At 40.5% G+C, this 25,577-nt stretch overlaps 2 protein-coding genes across 2 annotated transcripts; both read right to left on the minus strand.

Annotated features, from left to right (window-relative positions):
- Positions 1–1,059: 1,059 nt before the first annotated feature.
- Positions 1,060–8,239, minus strand: LOC308460929 (vomeronasal type-2 receptor 26-like; the record flags this gene model as incomplete). Its single annotated transcript, XM_080977467.1, has 5 exons — positions 1,060–2,570; positions 3,151–3,277; positions 4,531–4,758; positions 7,350–7,641; positions 8,160–8,239. The coding sequence occupies 5 exons, from the start codon at positions 8,237–8,239 to the stop codon at positions 1,669–1,671; spliced, it is 1,629 nt and encodes a 542-aa protein (XP_080833593.1). The 3' UTR covers positions 1,060–1,668.
- A 2,701-nt stretch (positions 8,240–10,940) lies between these two features.
- Positions 10,941–18,951, minus strand: LOC308460930 (vomeronasal type-2 receptor 26-like; the record flags this gene model as incomplete). The annotated part of the gene is made up of 5 exons (XM_080977468.1): positions 10,941–11,890; positions 12,948–12,966; positions 14,541–14,768; positions 17,342–17,608; positions 18,664–18,951. 5 exons carry the CDS (start codon positions 18,949–18,951, stop codon positions 10,989–10,991), a joined length of 1,704 nt encoding a protein of 567 aa, XP_080833594.1. The 3' UTR covers positions 10,941–10,988.
- Between the last annotated feature and the right edge of the window lie 6,626 nt (positions 18,952–25,577).

Below are 25,577 nucleotides of genomic sequence, written 5' to 3' on the forward strand. Positions count from 1 at the left end.
TCTTAACCACACTCTAACTCCATCTCCCTTGAAATCTGCTCCCTTTAAACTCTCCCTCCTGGAACCACAGCCAATCAGAGGCTGCTGTTCTTTAAGCATTTGCTGGCAGGAGAAAAAAGTAAAAAGAAATACTTGTGGAAGCAACTTTTCCGTCACAATAGGCACAACATTTTACAAGGATTGGAAGAGACACCACAGACAGAATAACTGCAACACACTGGAAGAACAAGGATATGGTTTGAGTGCCTCATTTGTAGTTCTATAAATCATTTAATGTGTCAACACAAATAGAAGTTATTAATATTGCAGTTGTTGTATAAGGGATTATTATTTTCACTGGAATATAATAGAAATTAATAAGATTTTGGAATGCAGAAATAAAGGAAATCATCTAGCAATGGGGGGGGGGGGGCACCTAAATTATCTGATTCGGTATTTAAGTGATTAGTATTAGTATTACAATTTGGTATTGTTTTAATGAGGCTATTATTGAATGGTAATTTAAAATTAATAAAAATTATTATAACAGAAATAGCATAACTAGACTTTAGAATCAACTTTAGAAACAACACATCTGTATTCTCTGAAGCCATTTGGCTTATTTGAGATATTCTCTGCCACCACTCTTTCAAACAGGTTAGAAGTATAATTCAGAAAAAAAGGCTTGTCCTATTAGTGTTAGTAATATCCAATGTGTTTTCCTCCAGATATGGTTGCATATCTCTGCTACTTTTCTTTGTTAAAACTATTTTTAAAAAAAAAAGGGAAATGGCTGTTTTAAACTACTCCTTCTTCTGTTCCTCAGCTGCCTTGTGTGTTAGAGATAAAGAATGCAGAGCCCTTAACTATTTCACAATGTTTTTTGTTTCTGGTACCCTGTGTTGTCTTCAAGATGAATTTGCAGATTACACGAAGTAATTGATAAGAGACTTTTTATTAACAATCATTCATACAGTACATGTACAACATTGAACCACTGAAATTAACCATTTCTAAATGAAAAGGCTGAGAGTTTTGCTATTAAGATTCCATTTGCTTTAAATATACATTAATACATGACAGGGGTGTATGGAGTGTTAAAGAGGGGTAGTAACTCTAGCAGGGAACAAGTCGTGCTCCTTCTAGGGTAGTTTGTCTACCTCAGATGCCCACCCTGCACTCAGTTCTCACCTGCGGCTCCTAGACGTTGTCAGCATGCAACAGCAGCCACATTCCACAAAACAGATTCAACTGACTGCCTAAATTAGGTGAGGGCAGCCAATGGGCCTCAAATCTTCAGTGAGTTGGGGAATTTCTCTGCATGCAAAGACAGGATATAGCGGATGAGAACAAAAGTGGGCCCAATGCTTAAAAAGGTGGCTACTGCAGGTGCTGTAGAGGGAAATGAGGGGCAGATGGGTCTCGTAAACCTAAGAAGGGAGCCCACCTAGGAGAAGGAAACTTTGAACCTAAATCTCCACTGCTTTACAGCATTACTCATTTGTGAAAAAGGCTTTGGGTGTAGAACCTGAGGAAAAATCTGTACCCATTGCCTTAGGAAAATCTTTGGCAGACAAAAAAGTTAAGAAGCAAACTCTACACTTATCCAGAGCAGGGACCCAGAATGTGATACCAGCCAGCAAGCCCATGTATTCTCAGACCCAACAGAACCACAAATTCCACTGTCATTTATACCTTTCTTTGGGTTAGCTGCTCTTTGTTGTTCAGGTCTGGCCTCAGCACAATTATGTAGCATTTAGGGGAGAAAATGCAACCCAGCAACCCAGCACCAGAAGCAAAGATGGAGAAGATCTCCACAGCCACCATGTATTTTCCTCTGGTGCTCAGGTAGGTTGGAATGAAGGAGAGCCAAACACTGCAGAAGACCAGCATGCTGAAGGTGATGAACTTGGCTTCGTTGAAAGTGTCAGGCAACTTCCTGGCTAGGAAGGCCACCGTGAAGCTGATAGTGGCCAGGAAGCCCATGTAGCCCAAAACACAATAGAGCATGGATTCTGACCCTTCATTACATAGAAATATGATTTCTTCAGGCATTGAGTGCATGTCCACATCTGGGAATGGGGGAGAGGTTGCCAGCCAGAGGACACAGATTCCTACTTGGACAATGGAGCAGGAAAAGACAATGGAATAAGCCAGTTCTTTGCCTACCCATTTCCTCATGTTGGATCCTGGTTTGGTAGCCATGAATGCCAAAACCACCAATATGGTTTTGGCTAAGATGCTGGAGAGGGCCACAGAGAAGACAATGCCAAAAGCAGTTTGTCGGAGAAGGCAAGTCACCATATTAGGTTTTCCGATAAACAACAAAGAAGAGAGGAAACACAAGAGGAGGGAGATAAGGAGACCATAGGTGAGGCTTCGGTTGTTGGCTTTGACTATGGCTGTATTTCGATGCTTAATGAAGATGCCTAGCACTAGAATCGTAATCAGAGAGAATAGAAGCACAGAGGAAGTTGAAACAATGGCCAAGGTTTCATCAAAGGCTAGGAAGTTTGGAATCTTAGGAATGCATAGATCCTGGCCGCTGTTTGGATACTGATCTGCTGGGCAACTGACACATGTTTCCAGGTCTGAAAATACACAAGCAATGTGTGACAATTTGAAGTAACCAAAAGTATTCTTAAGAATTGCACATCACTAGTCCATTTAGCATAGTGTTTTCTACGTCAGAATGTATGAGCTTCAAGACCAAATCCTTTGTACTAGGTATATCAAAAATAAAAGTTGTGTATCAATTCTGAAATTTTCTACATGGGTAACGTCTTTTTTTTCTTTATTGTCTCCCTGCTTTTTCTTAGAGCCACATAAACAGTACAACAAAATGAGATATAAATTACATCTGAAATCTTTGGATCTCTGAAAAGCGAGTTTGATAAGACTTTCACCCTATTGTCAAACAACCAAATTCTTAGAGGAGAAAACACCACTTCTATTCCACCCTAATTTTGTAGAAGTTGGAGGTAAAATATATTAGCTTCCACTTAAAAAAGAAATCTTCAAGATGTTTTAAAGATTAAAATATATTGATTTTATTTATAAACAACGAGAACACATCTGTTTATTTAAGCCTTTTCTCCTGCAGCAGTTTAACGTCAACAAAATTGCCAGGAGCCCAGAGGTTCTGCATTATCTTAAGATGTCATCTCTAACCTTTCTCACTTGAAATCATTCCTTCTGGACATGGATCACAATCATAGCAGCAAAACTTCTTCCCCTCCTTCTTTTTCTTCCCGTAACCAGGATGGCAGTTGGCGTTACATAGAGAAAGTGGTGGCACCTATCCAAAGAGATAGGAAAAGTTTAATATTAAGATATTGTTTTGGGAAATTTTTCAAATATCCAATATCAGGTGATGTGAGTTCACATGGTGTTCCTTTTGTGGTGGCTCAAGGAATTTAAGGTAACCCATTATAGTAGTTCTGCTCCTACCTGCAGGGTCACTACAAGCAAATTATCCCATGACTTTTGGGTTGTGGTGTCCTGTTAGGCCCCATTCTGCCTCCTATGGTATTTATCATCTATATGAAACTCTTAGGAATATGATGATGATGATGATGATGATGATGATGATGATGATAGGAATAATAAGATCTGGCACATGGCATCATCTGTATGCTGATGATATGCAGTTCTACCTTTCCATTTCATTAGAATGAAAGGAGGTACTGAAGTTATTTGACAGGTGTCTGGAGTGAGTCATGGATGGGATGGGGACTGAATCCTTATCACAGAGAAGTGCTTTGGGTGGGTAGTTCCTACACCTGTCTTGTTCTGTGAGGGGTTGCATTCCCTTTGAAGCAAGAGATCTGGGAGCACTCCCTGATTCTTACTCATCACTAGAGTCTGAAGTATTTTTTGGTGCTAGCTAGGAGTCCTCCACCCACCTTAGACCTATTCACCAGCTACAACCACTCCTAGGTGTATATATCCTGAACTTGCTTCATACAAAATCAAGAAAATTATGATGTTCATTCTCAACCCAAATACTGATACAGCCAGCTTAGTATTTAATCTAATTCCACTAACTGGAGAACTGCTTCATGGACTTCATAAACAAGAATGGTGGATGATGCTGGACTCTCTGATAGCCATTGCTCCTTCTTAGTGGGAGATGTCTTCTGCGCATGTTGCTCATTTTGGTATTGTGGCTCATTTGTTTTTGTACTGATAGACCTTACAGCGTTTCTTAAAGGACAATATTTTCTCCTGGATGGCTTATTGACATGCAATAAATAAAAAGGGAATGTCAGTATCACATGAAATGTAATACTACATACAAAGAAAAGTGCCAATAGCAAAATTGAAGGCCAACAAGCACAGCCTCAGAGGCTGAAGGTGCAAACATACAGGAAAAGTCACTCTTTCAAAAAGAGAATCTCTCCATCATTAAAGCACTATCCATTTAGATATGAAAACTATATATGAAAAATAAGCTATATTAAATAATAAATTTCAGAATTATTAATGTATGAAATGCTTTCTTACATTCCATTCTGTGGAAAACCAGGGTCTGTGCCATTTTTTTCATACCTGAGTGAAGTCTCTGTGCCATTTGATTTGGTCCTCCTTAATGGTGAGCTCTTTGCCCGGAGGGGCCTGAGGATCCAGCCTTCCCACTTTGACTCTGATGTATGATCTATTTGGGAAAGTGACCAAGTTTGTAATATCAAGGCCAGCTGCTAACTCTCCATATTCATTTAATGTAATTTCATCCCCAGCACTGTTGTTGAATGAGATTCTCTGCAGGAATGAGTGGAGCTAAGAGGAAGAGAATAAAAAGGTCTATAAAGCATTCAAACAGTCTGATTAAGATTGTTGAATAGCTTTCCTAGACGGAATAAATTCCTTTACCTCTAGAAGTTCAACACTTCAGTTCACAATGGAGAGGAGGAGGGAGAAAAGCAGGGTCTAGAGACAGTGCTCACACAGTTGCTAGCCTCTTCTGGGGACCTACCAGTGAGGCCAGGTTCGGCTTCAGGAGCCAGAAACCCCTGGCAGTGGGTAGACAGGGAAAGATGGGGTCTTCCAGGACATGCCCAAGCAGTGGCGGCCACTCAAATGCAGAAGCCAGTGCCTGGCGTGGGGTTTCTGGTTGTGCTCCCTCAGAATGATGTAAACTGGGGCATGGGCCCCCTGGCCTCCATCATTGCCCCACTGGTTAACTGGACAGGTAAGAGAGACAGAGAGAATTGTGGAGGGATGTGGATAGAAAACGGAGGGGTTTTGTAGCATGGAGAAGGTGGTTGGCACAGCTACAGTTACGTGTAGGTTTTGGAAGTCTGTTGCTTATGAAAAGCTGTGTCATCTAAAGTCTGTTTAGTATCATTATAGGAAATAGTCTAATTCCCATTTTTGATACAATTACTAAAGATTTATTTTTTAATTTCTTAAATTTTATTCTTTTATTTCTTTACTGATAAGTAAATGCCTACTTACAAAATGTACCAATGCAGTGAATGCTTTGTAACAGAGAAGAATACCTGCCAAGGATCTGCATACCGAGGAGAGAGTTTTCCCTTAGCATCTCTTCTGTTGTGAATGGCTCCAGCCAAGTGCATGCTATTTAAGGCATGTGCCAAAGCATAGACAGCATTATAAACACTGTAGCTGTGGCCAGTCATGCTCATTTCAAAAAATGGTGCAGGAAGCCTCTCCAGCATCTCCTCTCCAGTACACATGGTTGCTGAGAGAGTGGCATTTGAAAGTGAACAACTGAATGCATCTTCCCAGAAATCTTGGATAAAACCATCTGTTTCTGTCCAATGAGGACGTATACTCCGAAGAAAGTCTTTAAAGTTGTGAATCTCCTTGGAGTGAATTGCAAAGGAGATAGCACCATGGAACATTCGTATATTAACAATCAATTTTTGAAGGCTATATAATATGAAATCAATTTGGGTAGTTGTAATCCATACTTTTCCTTCACGTGACTTCTTTTGAGGAAATAGTAGCTGAGAAAACTCCGTTGTGCTTATAGCCAGTGACAACCATATAATAAATCTACTTTCTCCATATACAAGAACTGACTTGCTTTTGCTGTTTCTGAAAGTTGGCAGCAAAAGCTTTATGTCCACCATATTTAGTAAGTTAGTTTTATAATGTATATTGTGTTTAATTCTCTCTGTGAATGCTGAACAGATTCCATTCTTGAAAAGCATTGGCTCAATGTTCTGCAAGAAACGTTCTCCAGCTTCATTAGCTGGAGTCATGACCCCAACCCATTTCCATCTGAAATGCAGAAGTAACCGGATAATTCCCTGATACTGAAGGTCTTCATTGGGGACCATGCGGTAAAAGGAAGGGAACTTGGTTCCATAATTTATGGCTGGTTCAAATAAACCATATGAAATCTGGAAAAAGCAAAAGTCAAACATTTCCAAGTGGAAAAAAGAACTCATGATATTCCAAAAAAATTGTATATAAACACACACACACACACACACACACACACACACTCAATATATATCCCAAATGTACCAAATGCCATAGAAAAACAGATATAATTTTGCTTTTGGTTTCTGTAGATATTTATTGTTATTATTATGGCATCATCACAGCTTTATACTTGTACGCATTGATTGTCTCCAAGAAGAGAGAAGCATTGATCATTGCTCATGTTAATATATTAAGTGGATGACTCAACAAAAGTCCAAAGTGGAGGTGGATCATGTACTTTTGCTCTGTAACCTTTATAGTGGTTGAAGAGAGCGGTTGATTCTCTGTCCACTAGGAACGCTCTCAGGAAGATTTCCTGGGAAATCCTGAAGAGCTCCATAAGATTATGTATGCTATTGTTCTCTGAGCACAATAAACCACATTATTTAAAAAATCAGTAAAATGCAAAATAATGTACCAGGCACTAGTTAAAACAATGAAATCCAACAATGAAGTAGCACAATGCTGACACCACTATGTATATAACTCTCTGAAATCACAGGTGACAAATGCCAGAACAATAGCAAGAAAACAGTGTTTTCCATTAGCATACTTTGGGAAAGGACTATCTTGATTTTTAAGGGAAGGAACATTTTTTAGTTAAAGAGTCCTGAGTTTTCATACCTTTGAAGCCATTGTCAATGTCATATATTGAGTAGCTCACAGGAAGCCAGTGCAGTGCATTCAGGATTGATATATATGAACCCATCTAGGTGCTTCCTTTACAAATCTGGCAGCTTTGCAGCAATCTTCTATTACATGTATTAAACACAAATTGCCCTTCTCACACACATTGTTGGATATGCATATTATGGCCCTTTTACTTTTTCTATTTCCCCACTCCATATTTATGAATCAGTAGATTCCTAATGCAAGGAAAGCATGAAATCTGTTTTTAAAAACCCATATTCTACCTGAGGAATCTTGAAAAGACCTAAGACATTTGCCATGCACCAGGAGGTATCAGAGCTGAGTCCCCCAATGACTCCTATGACATTTTTCTGGATGCCACACCTGTAGTTGGGAACAAAGTGATGTGATTTAAAGATAAGGTCCAGAGTGTTTCGGTAGGTCATCTTTGAATCATAATAGCTATCATAGATGTGGAAGCCAAGAGAGACATTGGGCAACATCCTGGGATTCTCGTTGATCTCCTCAACAGCAAAGACCAAGGCCAGGATTTGCTGGTACAACTTTGTCACCACCCTGCAGATGAAGTTCGAGTGGGAAAATTAAACATAATCTAGATATGAGAGACTCACCTGCCTGCCATTAATAAAGAAAGGACAAAGTCAGCAAAGTTTATTTACTTATTGGGCAGTCTCATAATACTGTGTCATTAAAAATGTTGTTGTACATTTCTTTGATATCTTCAGCATCCCATGTTTGTTTTCACCAGCTTGAAAATTAGGGTATCATCAACAAAGTTGAGTACAACACTTTTGGCTATATGTTTCTCATAGGTTTTTATGCCATCTATTTTCTCTTTCTCCTACTCTCTTTTCTGTCTGTCTTTACAGATAAGTTTTTTTATCTTTGATTTTTTAAAAAAGCTTAATGTTCTTGACACTATGCACATAGCCTAAGTGCACAGAGATTTCTGATAAAATCTCCTCACTGATTAAGAAAAAAATAAAGTTATAACGCTATATTTATTATTTTATTTTCAGTCACATACAGCATATAAGGAATAGATAAAATAATGCTAATTACTGGTTACTTACAGTGGGGCATCAATGAAGTTCTCGGAAGGGTGTTTCTTGAAGGATAATTTGGGGTCTATGTAATAGATATGAGATGCCATGGCACCAATGACCAGGTCACCTGGCTCATACCACTCGTGTGGAACATGAACAGGATTATTAGTTGCGCATTGAGCACTTTGTACTTGGGACACTATGTTGGGGAGCAGGAGAAGCAGCAGAAGCAACATCCTGATGTCAAATACCCTTGTGTGCATGGACTCCCTTGCTTCTCTCTATGGTATTATTCCTCTCTTCCACCTGATCTTAGCAAGACAAATTGGGTGGCAGCTGATTCTGTCAACTTGGAACTGTATGGGACATGTATCCACCTTATTGTCACAAACAGAATGCCTTGGATGGCAAACAAGATAAAGTGATTTGATATGAAAAAGGGAAACTGATAACTGATAAGTAAGCCTAGCAGTCTATGGAGCACTGAGGAGCTTATAATCATTTCAGGCTTGCTTGTTGATTCTTATTTCCCACTGTGGCATTTGGATGTTCAGTCAGGTGGATTGATCATTGTAATTTGAGTAATGATAGGGAAGAGAATCACTTGTGCAGTGTTTTTGGATTCTATGGTGCATCAGCAGTAGGGGAACTGCCAAAATATTACTATTATTTTCTTTTAAATATTTTTTTCCCTTGATTTACCAATATTGTTCCAATAGCAACTTCATTATAACGATACCAATTTTATCCAATTAATGCATTTATGGATGCCCATTATTCAAATGTCAAATTATATAATATAATTTAATTGGCCCCCTTGAATGCTAGATTTGATAGCTTCATTCTTCCACATTATTTCTGCATTTCACTATGTTACTAATTTCCATTCCATTCCATGCATATATAATAATCCCTTATATAACAACTACAGTCTTCTGATTTCTATTTGTGTTGGTATATTAGGTAATTTATAAAGTTTCAAGTGAGGAACTCTAAGTGTAATCCTTATACTTTCCTGCGTGTGACAATTTCCCCCCACGATGTTTTCCCATCCATATATGGTGCTGTATCCTTCATTCCTACAGCTGTTGATGGTTTCCATCACGGCCTGGGAGAAGCGGTTATCCCACAGTTTCTAAAAGTCACTGCATCACTTTATCCTCTGATTTGGCTTCCAGAAAAAAGGAGTGTTCACCATTTTTTCCAGCCTAGGAAGAATGGTTAAATCCAGACTGCAAATAGTTAATCCAAAAACTTCTAATCCTGCAGCTGGTAGAAAGGAAGCTGGATCTGCCAATGTAATTATATTTGTCACATCAAAAAATCATAGGCAAGGAATGAACATACAAGGTCATCTAGTTCAGTCCTTGCTATGGTAGGATATCTAGAGTTGAGCTGGCCCCATCCTTTCCTCTGTTCCTCACTTGTAGTTCTATAATTCATTTAATGTGTCAACATGAATACAAGTTATTAGTTTTTCAGTTGTTGTACAAGGGATTATTATTTTGACCAGAATGTAGTAGAAATTAAGATGATTCTGGAATGCAGAGATAAAGAAATTCATCAAACCATCACTTCTAGCATGGTGGTGGTGGGGGACACCTAAATTATATGATTTGGTATTTGATTGATTAGTATGAGTATTATAATTTGGTATCATTTTAATGAGGGTATTTTTGGATGGTAATTGATAATTAATAAAAAATATTATAAAAGAAAATAACATAAATAGGCTTTAGAATCACCTTTAGAAACAACACATCTGTATTTTTTGAAGCCATTGGGCTTACTTGAATATTCAACCTTTCCATCTAGTTAGAAATGTAATTCAGAAAACTAAAAGGCTTGTCCTATTAGTGTTAGTAATAGCCAATGTGTTTTCCTCCAGATATTGTTGCATATCTCTGCTACTTTTCCTTGTTAAAACTATTTAAAAAACAAGGGGGAAATGGCTGTTTTAAACTTCTCCTTCTTCTATTCCTCAGCTGCCTTGTGGGTGAGAGAAAAAGAATGTAGAGCCCTCAACAATTTCACAATGTATTTTGTTTCTGGTACCCTCTGTTGTCTTCAACATGAATTTGCAGATTAAATTATGTAATTGATAAGAGACTTTTTATTAACAATCGAACATCCATGTATTTACAAAATCCATCAAATGAATTTAACCATTTCTAACTGAAAAGGCTGACAGTTTTGCTATTAAGATTCCATTTGCTGTAAAGGTACAGTAATACATATCGGGGTGTATATAGTGTTAGGGAAGGGTAGTAACTCTAGTGGGGAACAAGTCATGCCTCTTCTGGGGTAGTTTGCCTTCCTCTGATCCCCACCCTGCACTCACCTCTCACCTGTGGCTCCTAGAAGCTGTCAGCATTCAACAGCAGCCACACCCCGCCCCAGAAAATACAACTGGCTGCCTAAACCAGGTGAGGGCAGCCAATGGGCCTCGAATCCTCAGTGAGTTGGGGAATTTCTCTGCATACAAAGACAGGATCAGACTGAGTGAGTGGATGAGAGCAATAGCAGGTCCAATGCTCAAAAATGTGGCTATTCCAGGTGCTGTAGAGGGATATGAGGGGCAGATGGGTCTCGTAAACCTAGGAAGGGAGCCCACCTAGGAGAAGGAAACTTTGAACCTAAACCTCCACTGCATTACAGCATTACTCATTTGTGAAAAAGGCTTTGGGAGTAGAACCTGAGGAAAAATCTGTACCCATTGCCTTTCAGACATTTTTGGCAAACAAAAAAGTTGAGAAGCAAACTCTACACATATCCAGAGTAGGGACCTGGAAAGTGATACCAGCTAGCAAGTCCATGTATTTTAGGACCCAACAGAGCCACAAATCCCACTATCATTTATACCTTTCTTTGTGTTAGCTGCTCTTTGTTGTTCAGGTCAGGCCTCACCACAATAATGTAGCATTTAGGGGAAAAAATGCAAGCCAGTAACCCAGCACCAGAAGCAAAGATGGAGAAGATCTCCACAGCCACCATGTATTTTCCTCTGGTGCTCAGGTAGGTTGGAATGAAGGAGAACCAAACACTGCAGAAGACCAGCATGCTGAAGGTGATGAACTTGGCTTCGTTGAAAGTGTCAGGCAACTTCCTGGCTAGGAAGGCCACCGTGAAGCTGATAGTGGCCAGGAAGCCCATGTAGCCCAAAACACAATAGAACATGGAGACTGACCCTTCATTACAAAGAAATATGATTTCTTCAGGCATTGAGTGCATGTCCACATCTGGGAATGGGGGAGAGGTTGCCAGCCAGAGGACACAGATTCCTACTTGGACAATGGAGCAGGAAAAGACAATGGAATAAGCCAGTTCTTTGCCTACCCATTTCCTCATATTGGATCCTGGTTTGGTAGCCATGAATGCCAAAACCACCAATATGGTTTTGGCTAAGATGCTGGAGAGGGCCACAGAGAAGACAATGCCAAAAGCAGTTTGTCGGAGAAGGCAAGTCACCATATTAGGTTTTCCGATAAACAACAAAGAAGAGAGGAAACACAAGAGGAGGGAGATAAGGAGACCATAGGTGAGGCTTCGGTTGTTGGCTTTGACTATGGCTGTATTTCGATGCTTAATGAAGATGCCTAGCACTAGAATTGTAATCAGAGAGAATAGAAGCACAGAGGAAGTTGAAACAATGGCCAAGGTTTCATCAAAGGCTAGGAAGTTTGGAATCTTAGGAATGCATAGATCCTGGCCGCTGTTTGGATACTGATCTGCTGGGCAACTGACACATGTTTCCAGGTCTGAAAATACACAAGCAATGTGTGACAATTTGAAGTAACCAAAAGTATTCTTAAGAATTGCACATCACTAGTCCATTAAGCATAGTGTTTTCTACGTCAGAATGTATGAGCTTCAAGACCAAATCCTTTGTACTAGGTATATCAAAAATAAAAGTTGTGTATCAATTCTGAAATTTTCTACATGGGTAACGTCTTTTTTTTCTTTATTGTCTCCCTGCTTTTTCTTAGAGCCACATAAACAGTACAACAAAATGAGATATAAATTACATCTGAAATCTTTGGATCTCTGAAAAGCGAGTTTGATAAGACTTTCACCCTATTGTCAAACAACCAAATTCTTAGAGGAGAAAACACCACTTCTATTCCACCCTAATCTGCTGGGCAACTGACACATGTTTCCAGGTCTGAAAACAAACGGTGCATGACAATTTGAAGCAATCAAAACTATTCTTAAGAATTTCCTAATCAGTAATCCATCTAGCATAGTGTTTCTACCTAAAAAGGTTTAAGAACTTCAAACCCAAATTCTTTTAACCTAGTGGCATCAAAAGTAAACCTCGAATCCAATCTGGAAATTTCTACTTGGAGGATATCTTCTCTTACAGCCCCCCTCCTTTGTCTTAGAACCACATAAACTGTACAGCAAATTAAGAAATTACAGCTGAAATCTTAGGAGCCTAGAAAGGCAAGTTTAATGAGACTTTCACCTTCTTGTCAAACAACCTAATTCTTAGAGGGGAAAACACCACTTGTATTCCACTCTAAGTTTGTAGAGGTTGGAGGTATAATATATAATAAAAAAAATATTCAAGATGTTTTAAAGATAAAAATATATTGATGTTATCTATAAACTATTAGAACAGGACCTCCATTAATTTAAGCCTCCTATCCTCAACAAAATTGCCAAGAGCCCAGAGCTTTCATAATATCTGAAGATGTCATCTCCCACCTTTCTCATCCGAGATCATTCCGTCTGGACATGGATCACAATCATAGCAGCAAAACTTCTTTCCCTCCTTCTTTTTCTTCCCATAACCAGGAAGACAGTGGGCATTACATATAGAGAGGGGTGGCACCTATCCAAAGAGACAGGAAGAGTTTAATATTGTTTTGGGGAATTATCCAGTATCAGGTGCTTTAACAGTTGCTGTTCTAAGTATCATACAAACTTAAGAAGATTTCAGTATTCATACCTGGACCATCCAACCTTACAGCTGTGTTAAAATTTGGTGTGATTTCACCCTGGCTTTGCCTTTTGATGGAGTCACCACCTAACGGCATTTGTTTCAAGGAGTTCACATGGTGTTCTTTTGTGGTGGCTGAAGGAATTAAAGGTAACCCATCCTATCTGCAGGGTCACAACAAGAAACTAGCACTAGGAAATCATTGAATGACCTTTGGATTGTGGTGCCCTGTTAGACCCCATTCTGTCTCCTATAGTATTTATCATCTATAGGAAATCCTTTGGAATAACATCCTAGGATCTAGCACATGGTGTCATCTGTATGCTGATGATGTGAAGTTCTACCTTTCCATTCCATTTGAATGAGAGGAGGTGGTGAAGGTGCTGGTTTGGTGTCTGGAGGCAGTGATGGAAGGGATGAGGAGAGAGAAATGCTTTGGGTGGGTGGCGCCTATGCCACACCTGTTCTGGGAGGGGTTGCATTCCCTTTCAAGCAAGAGGTCTGGGAGCACTCCCACCTTAGACCTACTCACCAGCTACAACTGTTCCTAGATGCATGCACTCTGAACTTAGCTTCATACAAACTAAAATTTCATGATGTTCATTCTCAACCCAAGTAGTGATACAGCTAGCGTAGTCCTCAGTCTAGTGCCACTAACTGGAGAATAGCTTCATGGATTTCATAAACAGGAATGGTGGATGATGCTGGACTCTCTGATAGCCATTGTTCCTTCTTAGTGGGAGATGTCTTCTGCACAGGTTCCTCAATTTGGTATTGTGGCTCATTTGTTTATGTACTAATAGACCTTACAGCATTTCTTAAAGGACAATATTTCTCCTGGATGGCTTATTAGGTAAAGGTAAAGGGACCCCTGACCATTAGGTCCAGTCGTGGCCGACTCCGGGTCATGTGGCCAGCATGACTAAGCCACTTCTGGCGAACCAGAGCAGTGCACAGAAACACTGTTTACCTTCCCGCCGGAGCGGTACCTATTTATCTACTTGCACTTTGACGTGCTTTCGAACTTCTAGGTTGGCAGGAGCTGGGACCTAGCAACAGGAGCTTACCCCGTTGCGGGGATTCGAACTGCCAACCTTCTGATCGGCAAGTCCTAGGCTCTGTGATTTAACCCACAGTGCCACCCGCGTCCCTGGCTTATTAGCATGGAATAAATAAAAAGGGAATGTCAGTATCCCATGTAATGTAATATTATGTACAAATAAAAGTGCCATTAGCAAAACCGAAGGCCAACATGCACGGCCTCAGAGGCTGAAGGTGGAAACATACAGAAAAGTCACTCTTTCAAATAGAGTATCTCTCAATTAAAGCACTATGAAGCACTTATTTTAAGCCATATTTAATAGTGAATTTCAAAATCAATAACGTATGAATTGCTTTTGTTACAATGCATTTTGTGGATAACCACAAATTCTGGCATTTCACAGATTGCGCCGTTATTCCCATACCTGAGTGAAGTCTCTGTGCCATTTCATTCTGTCCTCATTAATGGTGAGCTCTTTGCCCAGAGGGGCTTGAGGATCCAACCTTCCCACTTTGACTCTCATGTATGATCTATTTGGGAAAGTGACCAAGTTGGTAATATCAAAGCCAGCCGCTAAATCTCCATATTCATTTAATGTGATTTCATCCCCAGCACTGTTGTTGAATGAGATTCTCTGCAGGAATGAGTGGAGCTAAGAGGAAGAGAATTAAAAGGTCTATAAAGCATTCCAATAGTCTAATTAAGATTGTTGAATAGCTTTCCAAGATGGAATTAATTCCTTTTCCTCTAGGAGGTAAACACTTTAGTTCACAATGTAGAGCATCCATATTTCAGTTGCACATTCAGGAGGAGGTGGAAATCATGAATCTGTGTCAACTCAGCATTTGACAGACTTCCATAAAGATATTATGAAGGAGAGTTGAGCCCCTAGACCTGCTTGCTTGAGACCTGACTTTGTCATGATCCGTGACAGGGACAGAATTTGAGAAGTCATGTAAGAGAAGCAATGGGAACTCATGTTCTCAAAGATAGGAATGCAAGATGAGAACATCTGACTGAACCTTTCCTTACTTTATAGAGCAGAGCTGAGCATAGTGTCATGGGCTTGCTGGATGCAGAGGAGTGGCAGGAAGCAGCAGCTGGGGAACCCCCAAGGGACACCCCAAGGAAAGGAGGCTCAGAACCAGGGATTGATGGTGGGATGACAAGGAGTGGTCAGTGGGAGAAGAGGGAGCAGACTGGGAGGAGGGGTTTTTGGAAACAGAAGAGACAACAGGGTTATGTGAGCAGGAAGAGGTTGTGACAGACAGCAATCCAGTCTCCGAGGCAGAAGAGGAGGCTGGAGAGAAGGGGGCAAAGGGGCAGAGAACAGATGGTTGCCAGGCCAGGCTCCAGGCCCCATATAAAACTGGTGGCAGGCATGCATGCAAGGAAGGAAGGACTGGGTACTTGGGGAGGAGGACTGCCAGGATGTCCCTGGGTGGTGACCTCTCCCAATGGGCTGCTCTTCTGCCCTCCTCCCCCATTCTACACCACTGGGTAATTGGAGAAGGTCATAGAGACAGAGAGATTTGCGGAGGGATTTGGAGAGGTAACAGAGATTTTCAGAGTGTGGAGGAAGAGGTGGTTGGCAGAGCCTCAGACTGCAGAATAGCTCCGAAACACAAGGCATTATCATTGCCATCATCAGCTGCTGAGAAACCAAAAAGTGTAAGGCAGTTTCCACACTGGAAAAGAAGTTGGAGGTGCTGGACTTCTTGAAGGATAGGACGTCTGTGAGTGCTGAGGCATGCAAATTTGGCCGCAACAAATCCAGTATCCAAGTCATCAATGTTCATGAGAAGGAGAAACATGGGACTGTGGCAGCACTGACTGCAAATTTGACCAGCCAGGGGGACAAGGCTTTGGTGAAGCAGAGATGGCACTGAACTTATGGGTGGAAGATATGAACTGGACATTGGTTTCTGTGGATAGCAGCATCGTAAACCAAAATCCTCCTATCCTCTAAGACCACTCCCAATCATTCACAGATGAGGACCAGCTTGCCAATGGAATTTAAAGCCAGCCCAGGTTTGCTTAACAGCTTTAAGATTTGCTTAAACCTGAAGAATGTCTGAATGACAGGGGAGGCAGCATATGCGGAAAAAGAGGCTTCCAAAATGAACCCTGCACAACAAGCCGAACACAACATCTGACTGTCAGTCAGACCCTCTGGTGCTTTTATCATATGAAGAATCATTCAGTGAGGGAGAAGAAGAGGAAGAGGAGGAGGAAGAGGAAGAGGAAGAGGAAGAGGAAGAGGAAGAGGAAAAGCCACATTTGTCCCTCACCGGTAAGTGAAGCAGTTTTTTTAAAAATAGCTTTAAATTGGTTTTCTAGGAGTTATTCTGGCTTTACATGAGTCTGCTTATATGTGTGATGGCCAGGAATGTGAGTTAACTGTCATAGTTGTTGCCTGGTTAGATATGAAAGCTTGAGTCATGTAAAGTCAGTTCAGTATCACTATGGGAAATATTCTAATTCCCATATTTGATACAATAAAAATACTTAAGGTTTATCTTTAATTTCTTAACTTCTATTCTTATATTTCATTACTGATAATTAAATGCCAACTCACATAATGGATCAATGCAGCGGATGCTTTGTAAGAGAGAACATTACCTGCCAAGGTTCTACATACTGAGGAGAGAGTTTTCCCTTAGCATCTCTCCTTTTGTGGATGACTGCAGCCAAGTGCATTCTATTTAAGGCATGTGCCAAAGCATAGACAGCATTATAGATACTGTAGCTGTGGCCAGTCATGCTCATTTCAAAAAATGGTGCAGGAAGGCTTTCCAGCATCTCCTCTCCAGTACACGTGGTTGGTGAGAGAGTGGCATTTGAAAGTGAACAACTGAATGCATCTTCCCAGAAATCTTGGATAAAACCATCTGCGTCTGTCCAATAAGGATGTACATTCTGAAGAAAGTCTTGAAATTTGTGAATCTCCTTGGAGTGAATCGCAAAGGAGATAGCACCATGGAACATTCGTATATTAATAGTAAATTTTTGAAGGCTATATAATATGAAATCAAGTTGGGCTGTTGTAATCCATACTTTTCCTTCATGTGACTTCTTATAAGGAAGTAGTAACTGAGTTATCTCCATTGTCTTTATAGCACTTGCTAACCATATAATAAATCTACCTTCTCCATATACAAGAACTGCATTGGCTTTGCTGGCTGTGAAAGGTGTAAATGAAAACCATGCATTCAGCGTTCCTACTATGTTACCGTTATAATGCACATTGGGTTTAACTCTTTCTGTGAATGCTGAACAGAGTCCATTATTGAACAGCATTGGTTCTATTGTCTGTAAGAAACGTTCTCCAGCTTCATTAGCTGGAGTGATCAGCCCGACCCATTTCCATCCAAAATGCAGAAGTAACTGGATTATTCCCTTGTACTGATGATCTTCATTGGGGACCATGCGGTAAAAGGAAGGGAACTCGGTTCCATCATTTATGGCTGGTTCAAATGAGCCAAATGAAATCTGGAAAAGGAAAAAGCCAAACATTTCCAAGTGTAATAAAAAACTAATGGTATTCCAACTACTTTGAATATAAATATAAATCCTATATATCCCAAATATATGAAGCTTAGGGACAGCACCAACCTCAATTTACATAGAAAAACATAGACAATCTTGCTCTATGCTTTCTGTGGATATTATTATTACTATTATTACTATTATTGTTATATCACATTTTCATACTTGTGCACATCGATTCTTTTCAAGTAGAGGGAAGAAATTATCATTGCTTATTTTAATATATTAATAAAGGAATGATTGAGGTGAGCAATAGAAACTGTTCCTTTGCTCTGTAACCTTTACAGTGGTTGTAGAGATTGGCTGATTCTCCATCTGCTAAGAACTCTCCTGGGAAGATCTCCATAAGATTATATATGTTATTATTCTCTGACCACAAGAAACCACATTATTTAAAATATCAGTAAAATACAGAATCATAGACTGGTTGCAAAGATTGAAACAACTAAAATGAAAACTAACTATACAGCAGAACAACATAATATTGCCACTACCATATAACTTTCCAGAATGTCAAATGTCTGAACAATAACAAGAAAACCGTGTTTTTAATTAACTTCTGAAAGTGAGCAATGCTAAATAAAACCATACTTCCCCAGGAAAGGAATTTCATAAGTTTGAAGGGAAGGAAAATTCTTAGTTACTGCGTCCTGAGTTCTTTATGCATTTGTAAGGTAGTGTCAACAGCATAAATTGATACGGGTAGCTCAGAGACATGCAGTGCAGTCCTTTCTGGACTGATTCAATACGAACCATTGAGGTGCCTCATTTACGAACCTAGCACCTGACAGCAATCTTCTATTACATCTATTAGACACAAATTGCCCACATTGTTGGATATGCATATTAAGCCCCGACCCCAATTATATCCACATTTTGCAGTCCCCTTTTACTATTTCCATTTTACCATATTTATGAATCAATAGGTTCCTGCTGCATAGAAACGAGAAGAGTGAATTATGGAACGAAATACCCATTTTTCAAAATCCATATTCTACCTGTGGAATCTTGAAAAGACCTAAGACGTTTGCCATGCACCAGGAGGTATCAGAGTCAAGTCCCCCAATGGCTCCTATGACATTTTTCTGGATGCCACACCTGTAGTTGGGAACAAAGTGATTTGCATTAAAGATCAGGTCCAGAATTGTTCGGTAGGCCATCTTTGAATCATAATAGCTATCATAGATGTGGAATCCCAGAGAGACATTGGGCAACATCCTGGGATTCTTGTTGATCTCATCAACAGCAAAGACCAAAGCAAGGATGTGCTGGTAGAACTTTGTCATCACCCTGCAAATGAAATGAGTTGATGTTTAATGGGAAAATTAAACAGTGCATATTATCTAGATATAGGAGAAATTCACCCACCTGCTTATAAAGGGCACAGCCAGCAAAATTTATTTATTTATTTAGACAACCTTTATATAATACTGTGTCAATAAAAATATATTAAAGTGTTTTCTACAGCTGCTGCAAACTTCATCGACGTCTTCATCAAACTACTAGGACCACAACATCTTATTGATGATTTCTTACAACCAGTTGAGACCTCATGACCGTAGAAATGAAGTTAATTTTTTTGCTCATCACTTTGCACTTGCTTACAGACCAACTAAGTTAGTTCTTGGTATGAGCTTTCGTGTGCAAGCACACTTCTTCAGATACACTGAAACAGAAGTTGCCAGATCCTTCTATATAGTGAGAAGGTGGGGAGGGGTATTACTCAGAAGGGTGGTGGGAATGGGAGATAGGCAGATAGCTGGGATGAGCCTGCTGACGACTCTTAACGACTGTAATGGGTCTTACAGGAAAAGGCAAGGGGTGAGAAGGTGAGAAATGGCTTAGTCATGTATAATGGGATAAGAATCCAATGTCTTTGTTCAAACCAGGTTTCTCCATGGTTTTAAGTTTGGTAATGAGTTGCAATTCAGCAGTTTCTCTTTCCAGTCTATTTCTGAAATTCCTTTGTAGTAAAACAGCTACTTTGAGATCTTGTATAGAATGTCCTGGGAGATTAAAGTGTTCTCCTACTGGTTTCTCTGTTTTGTGATTCTTGATGTCAGATTTATGTCCATTTATTCTTTGGCGTAAGGTTTGGCCTGTTTGTCCAATATAGAGAGCTGAAGGACACTGTTGGCATTTGATGCCATACACAATGTTAGATGATGAGCAATTGAATAGTCCCGAGATGGTATGTGTGATGTTGTTGGGGCCAGTAATGGTGTTGTCCGGGTGTATGTGGCAGCAAAGTTGGCATCTGGGTTTATTGCAGGCTCTGGTGCCAGTGTCTGTGTTAAGTCTGGTTGTAGTATTATTGTGGGTTAGGAGTTGTTTAAGATTGGGTGGCTGTCTGTAGGCAATGAAAGGTCTTCCTCCCAGAGCTTGAGAAAGAGAACTGTCATTGTCCAGGAGAGGTTGTAGATTTTTGATTATTTTGATTATGGCAGACCAACACGGCTACCTATCTGTCACTTGCTTACAGTCAGTTGCATCTCCCATTTTCCTGCCCATGCATTCAGTTTATCATTTTGTTGCTGTTTGCAACCCATGTTTGTTTTCTCCACCCTGGACATTTTGGTATCATCAGCAAAGTTAAGTACCTCACTGCTTGGCCATTTGTTCTTCATATGTTTTTATGCCATCCCTTTTCTCTTGCTCTTACTCTCTTTTCTCTCTGCCTTTATAGACTTAGACAAAAAAACTTAATGTTCATTGCCAGTAAGCTTTTGTGCATAGCCTATGTGCATGGAGATTTCTAATAAAATTGTGTGTGTGTGTGTGTAGAAAATCCTTCCATTCTTTTTCTTAAAAAAATTCTAAAGCTTTTTTCTCCAAACCAATCAAAAGTTTTTTTCCAGTCAGCCATGACATATAAAGAATAAATAAAATAATATTAAGTACCATATAAGTACCACTTACTTACAGTGGGGTATTAATGAAGACCTGGGAAGGGTGTTCATTGAAAGAAACTCTGGGTAATATGTAATACATATAAGATACCATTGCACCAATGACAAGGTCACCAGGTTCATACCACTCATTTGGAACATGAACAGGATTATTTGTGGTGCATTTGACACTTTGTACTTGGGACCCCATGTTGGTGAGAAGCAGAAGTAGAAGCAACATCCTGATGACAAATGTCCTTCTCTGCATAAACACTCCTGTTTCTCTTTACAATATTATTGCTGTCCTCCACTTGATTTGAACAAGAGAGATTGGGTGGTCGTTGACTGTTAATTTGGTATTTTAAGGGACATGTATCCACCTATTGTTAACTTAAACACTGTCACAACAGAATGCCTTGGATGCCAAATAAGATGCAGTAATTTGATATGAAAGAGGGAAACTGAAAACTGAGAGGTAACAAAGTCCAGCCTCTCTCTCCTCCTTTACCATAGCTGTCTATGAAAAACTGGGGAACTAATAATCATTTCAGACTTGCATGTTGCGTGTTTTCCACTCTGACATCTCAAGCTTCAGCTTGTGGAATTGATTATAGTAATTCTAATAATTACAGGGGAGAGAATCACTTTTGTAGTGCTTTTGGAGTCTATGGCGCATCAGCAGTAGGGGAACTGCCAAAGTAATTATATTTGTGATGTTTCAGAATAATAGGTTAGGATTGTACCTAGAAGGTCATCCAGTTCATACCCTGTCAATGCAGAATACCCACAAGTATTTGCTATTTTTTAAAAATCCACTGATAAGCAGGAAACAACACTCTTCATAAAATTTCTCTATCAAGTATTTTTTAGAGTTTCTGAGTGTCAGAAGTACATTGAAGGAAACTAGGGAAGATATCATTAGCAGTTTGGGAGAAAAGCCGATAACCAACTACAGCGAGAACTAATCCTTGAGCATATATGCCAACAATTTTGCATAATTGTAATACTTACAATTGGCAGATAGCGATGTGGAAGTACCCATTTGTTTTTACTTTCTTTGTTTTTCCTCCTTTTTATCTTTTTGCATTGTTTTGTTTGTTCTTTCTGTTTCTTTCTTTCTCTCTCCTTGTTTTATTTTTGTATTGTTATCATTCAGATTTGGAAACATTTATAAGAAGATATGGAAGTAAGAAAACAACTCACTCTGAAACTTACTTACAGGTGGTACCTAACACCATGGAAACTACGCCCAGGAACCTCACCAAAATGCTGGAGAGGATACACCTCCGCAGGCACATACCTCCACATGTGATGGGAATGTCCTAAAATCCAACTCTTCTGGACCTCGATCATACAAGTAATATGCAAAATAACTAAGCAATATTAGAAGTCACTCCAGAACTGGCCCTACTAAACATCTTCCAAGACAATAATGCCCACTCACAACACAAAGAGCTTATAACCCACCTACTCTCAGTAGCCAGAAGCATCATAGCCTGACACTGGAAAGACTTCTCAGGAGTAAGCGTAGATCAATGGTATCAAATAGTATGGGGAACAGCCTTATGGGAAAACCAACCAATAAACTGAAACTGACAAGGGGACAAACAGAAGATGATGCCTTCACTCCTGTATGGTTAACCTTGATCATATAGCCCAACAAGGCAACAACAAGAACCTGCCAACAGCATATGAATCAGTCTGGCTAACCTGATCCAAACACACACACACACCACTCACACATGAAAATAAATTTCACTATATCCAGTCAAAGACAACCAGCCACACCCTTAGCCACCCCCAACCTCTTTCACCACCAACGGAATACAAGAGAATAGTAAAGAGAACCCACACAAGTGATGCTGACACAAAACCCCACACATACACTAAGTAGAATAGAAGCATTGCCACCCGACCCCACTCCACTCACCATCCCCCCTTTTCTTCCTAATGTAGTCCTAACGTCTCAACAAATGAAACTGATCTGTAGAAAATGTAACTTGAAAAAAGAGACATTGCACATAGTTTATTAAACCAAGAAATTTTAATAAAAATATATCTTTCTTTTTTTAAAAAATGCTTGGGAGGTGGGGAAGGAAGCAAGAGGGTCCCTGGATGAAAGGCATGGCAGAAAGTGTCTCCCGGGGGGAGAGACTGGGAGAAGAAGTAGGGTCTTGGGGGGAGATGGGAAGGTCTACTTCTCTGTGTGTGAATAAATGAGTAGATATATATGATATACCGTATTTTTCGTCCTATAGGGTGCACTGGCCCATAGGACGCACCTCGGTTTTTTTGGGGGGGGGATGAATAAAAAAAAATTATTTCCCCCCCGCCGCGGCTGCCGCCCCAAGCCTTGCGCACACCTGCCCGAAGCACGGGGCACCCTCCGGAGGGCTCCCCGTGCTTCGGGTGACAGGCTGCCGCCCCAAGCCTCGCGCGCTCGGCGGAACCTCCTGCCGGGCGCGCAAGGCTTGCGGACACTCGCCGGGACTGCAGGCTGCTGCCCGCAAGCCTTGTGAGCCCGCGGGAACTCCCGCCGGGCTTGCAAGGCTTGCGGATAGCTTCCTGAAGCCTGGAGAGCGAGAGGGGTCGGTGCGCACCGATGCCTCTCGCTCTCCAGGCTTCAGCGAAAGCCTGCATTCACCCCATAGGATGCACACACATTTCCCCTTCATTTTTGGAGGGGGAAAAGTGCGTCCTATGGGGCAAAAAATACAGTAAATATGATAAAGGGCCCATCTTCTCTCTCTTTCTCTCCTTAATTTTGGGTTTTTTCTTTTTATTCACCTTGTTCTGTAGACTAGGTTGATTTTTATTGCATTCCATGTTGAAATTTTTCAATAGGATAGAATTGAATTTATTATGGTCCCAGACCAGAGTCACATACCGTATTAAACAAATCGGAAACACAATAAAATTAAGTTTAAATTAACAATCAATATAACGATAAACAATACAGTTATGACAGCAGTTAAAATATAGTTTAAGTCTTAATCTCTACAATATTATCTATAATTTGCTTCTAAGGCCTTAGTCTTTATAATACACAGCTTGTTCCCTAGGTTTTATGGCAACCACGCAAAATTTGGCCGCCTTTAATGTGATCTCTGGATCCTTGTCATCTATCAGAGATTTTAAACATTGAGGTTGGGGCCCACTTGGAATTTTCTGTATAACAGGGGTGATAAAAACTGAGCGTATATCCCTGTAAAAACAGCATTGTAGCAGGGCATAAGAGATGGTTTTCACCTCTAATGCGCCGCAGGGGCAAACTCGTTATAAAAATTATACATATAAGAACTTCCAGATTGGCAAAGCCAAGTGTATGCACTTGTTTGAGTGGTAGTGCACTAAGGCATATGGTAAATAAGAACAGTTTGAACAAGTAAACCTAAAACCGAATGAAAATAGTAAAACACCTCCTGCTAAATAGCATCTAGATGTGTTCACTACTGAGGACAAAGCTTTAAAATGAAGCAATTTCAAATCCAAATAGACCAAGGTCAGCAAGAACTTCCAGCCCTCACAAACTTCATCTTCTTCTGATCTTGGAGTATCCTATTCTTACTTCATTTTGTTCTTCATTAGCCTTCCAAGACAGACACAAAAATCTCTGAAAACCCTGGTGACAGCTTTATTTGCATACATTGTTTCTTTCCACTTCTTAGCCAATCTTCTTAGCACAGTAGAACTCTGTTTAGATTCCCATTACCCAAAATCTGAAGTTTCTTTATTGAAATTTTGTCCTTCCTGTGCAGCTGCGAAAGAGTTTCAAGGGAAAAGTGGTCATTATTCCAAAAGCAAAATCAATGAGAGAGGGTTCCATGCTATTGTATCCACATGTGAATACAGCAGATTTCCATGAGCAAACAAGGGAAGGACCATAGTTTAGTAACATATTCTTTTTATTGAATGAACCCAGTTCACACAGTTGGCAGTCACTTACTAGATCGCTATTCTTTGTCAGTCTTTGGTTCTCATTACATGTGAAACCAGATATCCATACAGGTAGCTATTGTGCAAGATAGGGTTCACAAAAGGTCAGGGAGCTGGAATGGATATGGAGTGAAGTTGGAAACAGGGGTGAAAAGCAATCCAGGGCCCCCCAAACAGTCCAGGCCACACTTGATGAAGCCAGGGACCTCTGGCATGATCTGAGATCCATTCCGAAGCAGTTCAAGAGCTGGCCTAATGTCTAATTAGTGTCAAAAACTCTAATTAAATATATGGCTGGAAGCAGAGTGGGAGGACTTCCGGAGGCGGCACCATCGGCAATGGCAGATTCCCTCTAGTCTTGAGGGAATAGCTCTGCGGAAATCGGGTCTTGCCGCTACGGCGAAGCGGGGACCCCTCTGAAAATCACAGGCGGGTGAAGCCTGTGACCGTGGGACTCGGCGGGCACCCTTAGCACCCCCCCAATCTGCGAGGGAACCCTGGAAAGAGTTCCGGAGCGAAGTGGGGATTCTGGCGCTGTGCTGAGAGTCAACTGCTTCTTCCGTGGAGTGAAGCCGCGCAGCTGTTGCTGGAGAGCGCCGACCTTTTTCCTGTGACAATTCGGCTAAGAAACAACTACCCGTGAGTAGGTTAAGTCTGAAGATCGGGGAAATTAAGGGGAAAAAGGACTAATTCGGCACTGAAGCGGGAAGGTGTAAACAGGAAGTCCGCCTTCCTTTTATGTAAATAGATCAAAGCAAAGACTGTCAAAGCAAAGAGCCTGAAAATTGCGTTGAAAAAGACTCAAATCTTACATCAATAAAAAGAGAACTCCCTCCCAGTGGTGCGGGAGAGGGGAGGGAGAAGGGGAAGTATCTTTTGCCCGCAAAAGAAGAGAGAAAGGGAACTAAGACCATCACTTAATGCCTGGGAACGGACTGTCAAGGGACATTGAAACTGCCGTATTGAGAAACGCGCTGTCAAAGGACAATGCAACTTTTTGACAGCTAGCTCTGTAAGAGGGATACTTTGATTCTGAAAAGCCCCACTTGACTTGAAACTGTTGCTCTTTTTGGCTAAAGGGGGGATTT

The sequence above is a fragment of the Podarcis pityusensis genome, assembly GCF_964106645.2.
Source record: "Podarcis pityusensis genome assembly, chromosome: 13".
NCBI classification, from domain to species: Eukaryota; Metazoa; Chordata; class Lepidosauria; order Squamata; family Lacertidae; genus Podarcis; species Podarcis pityusensis.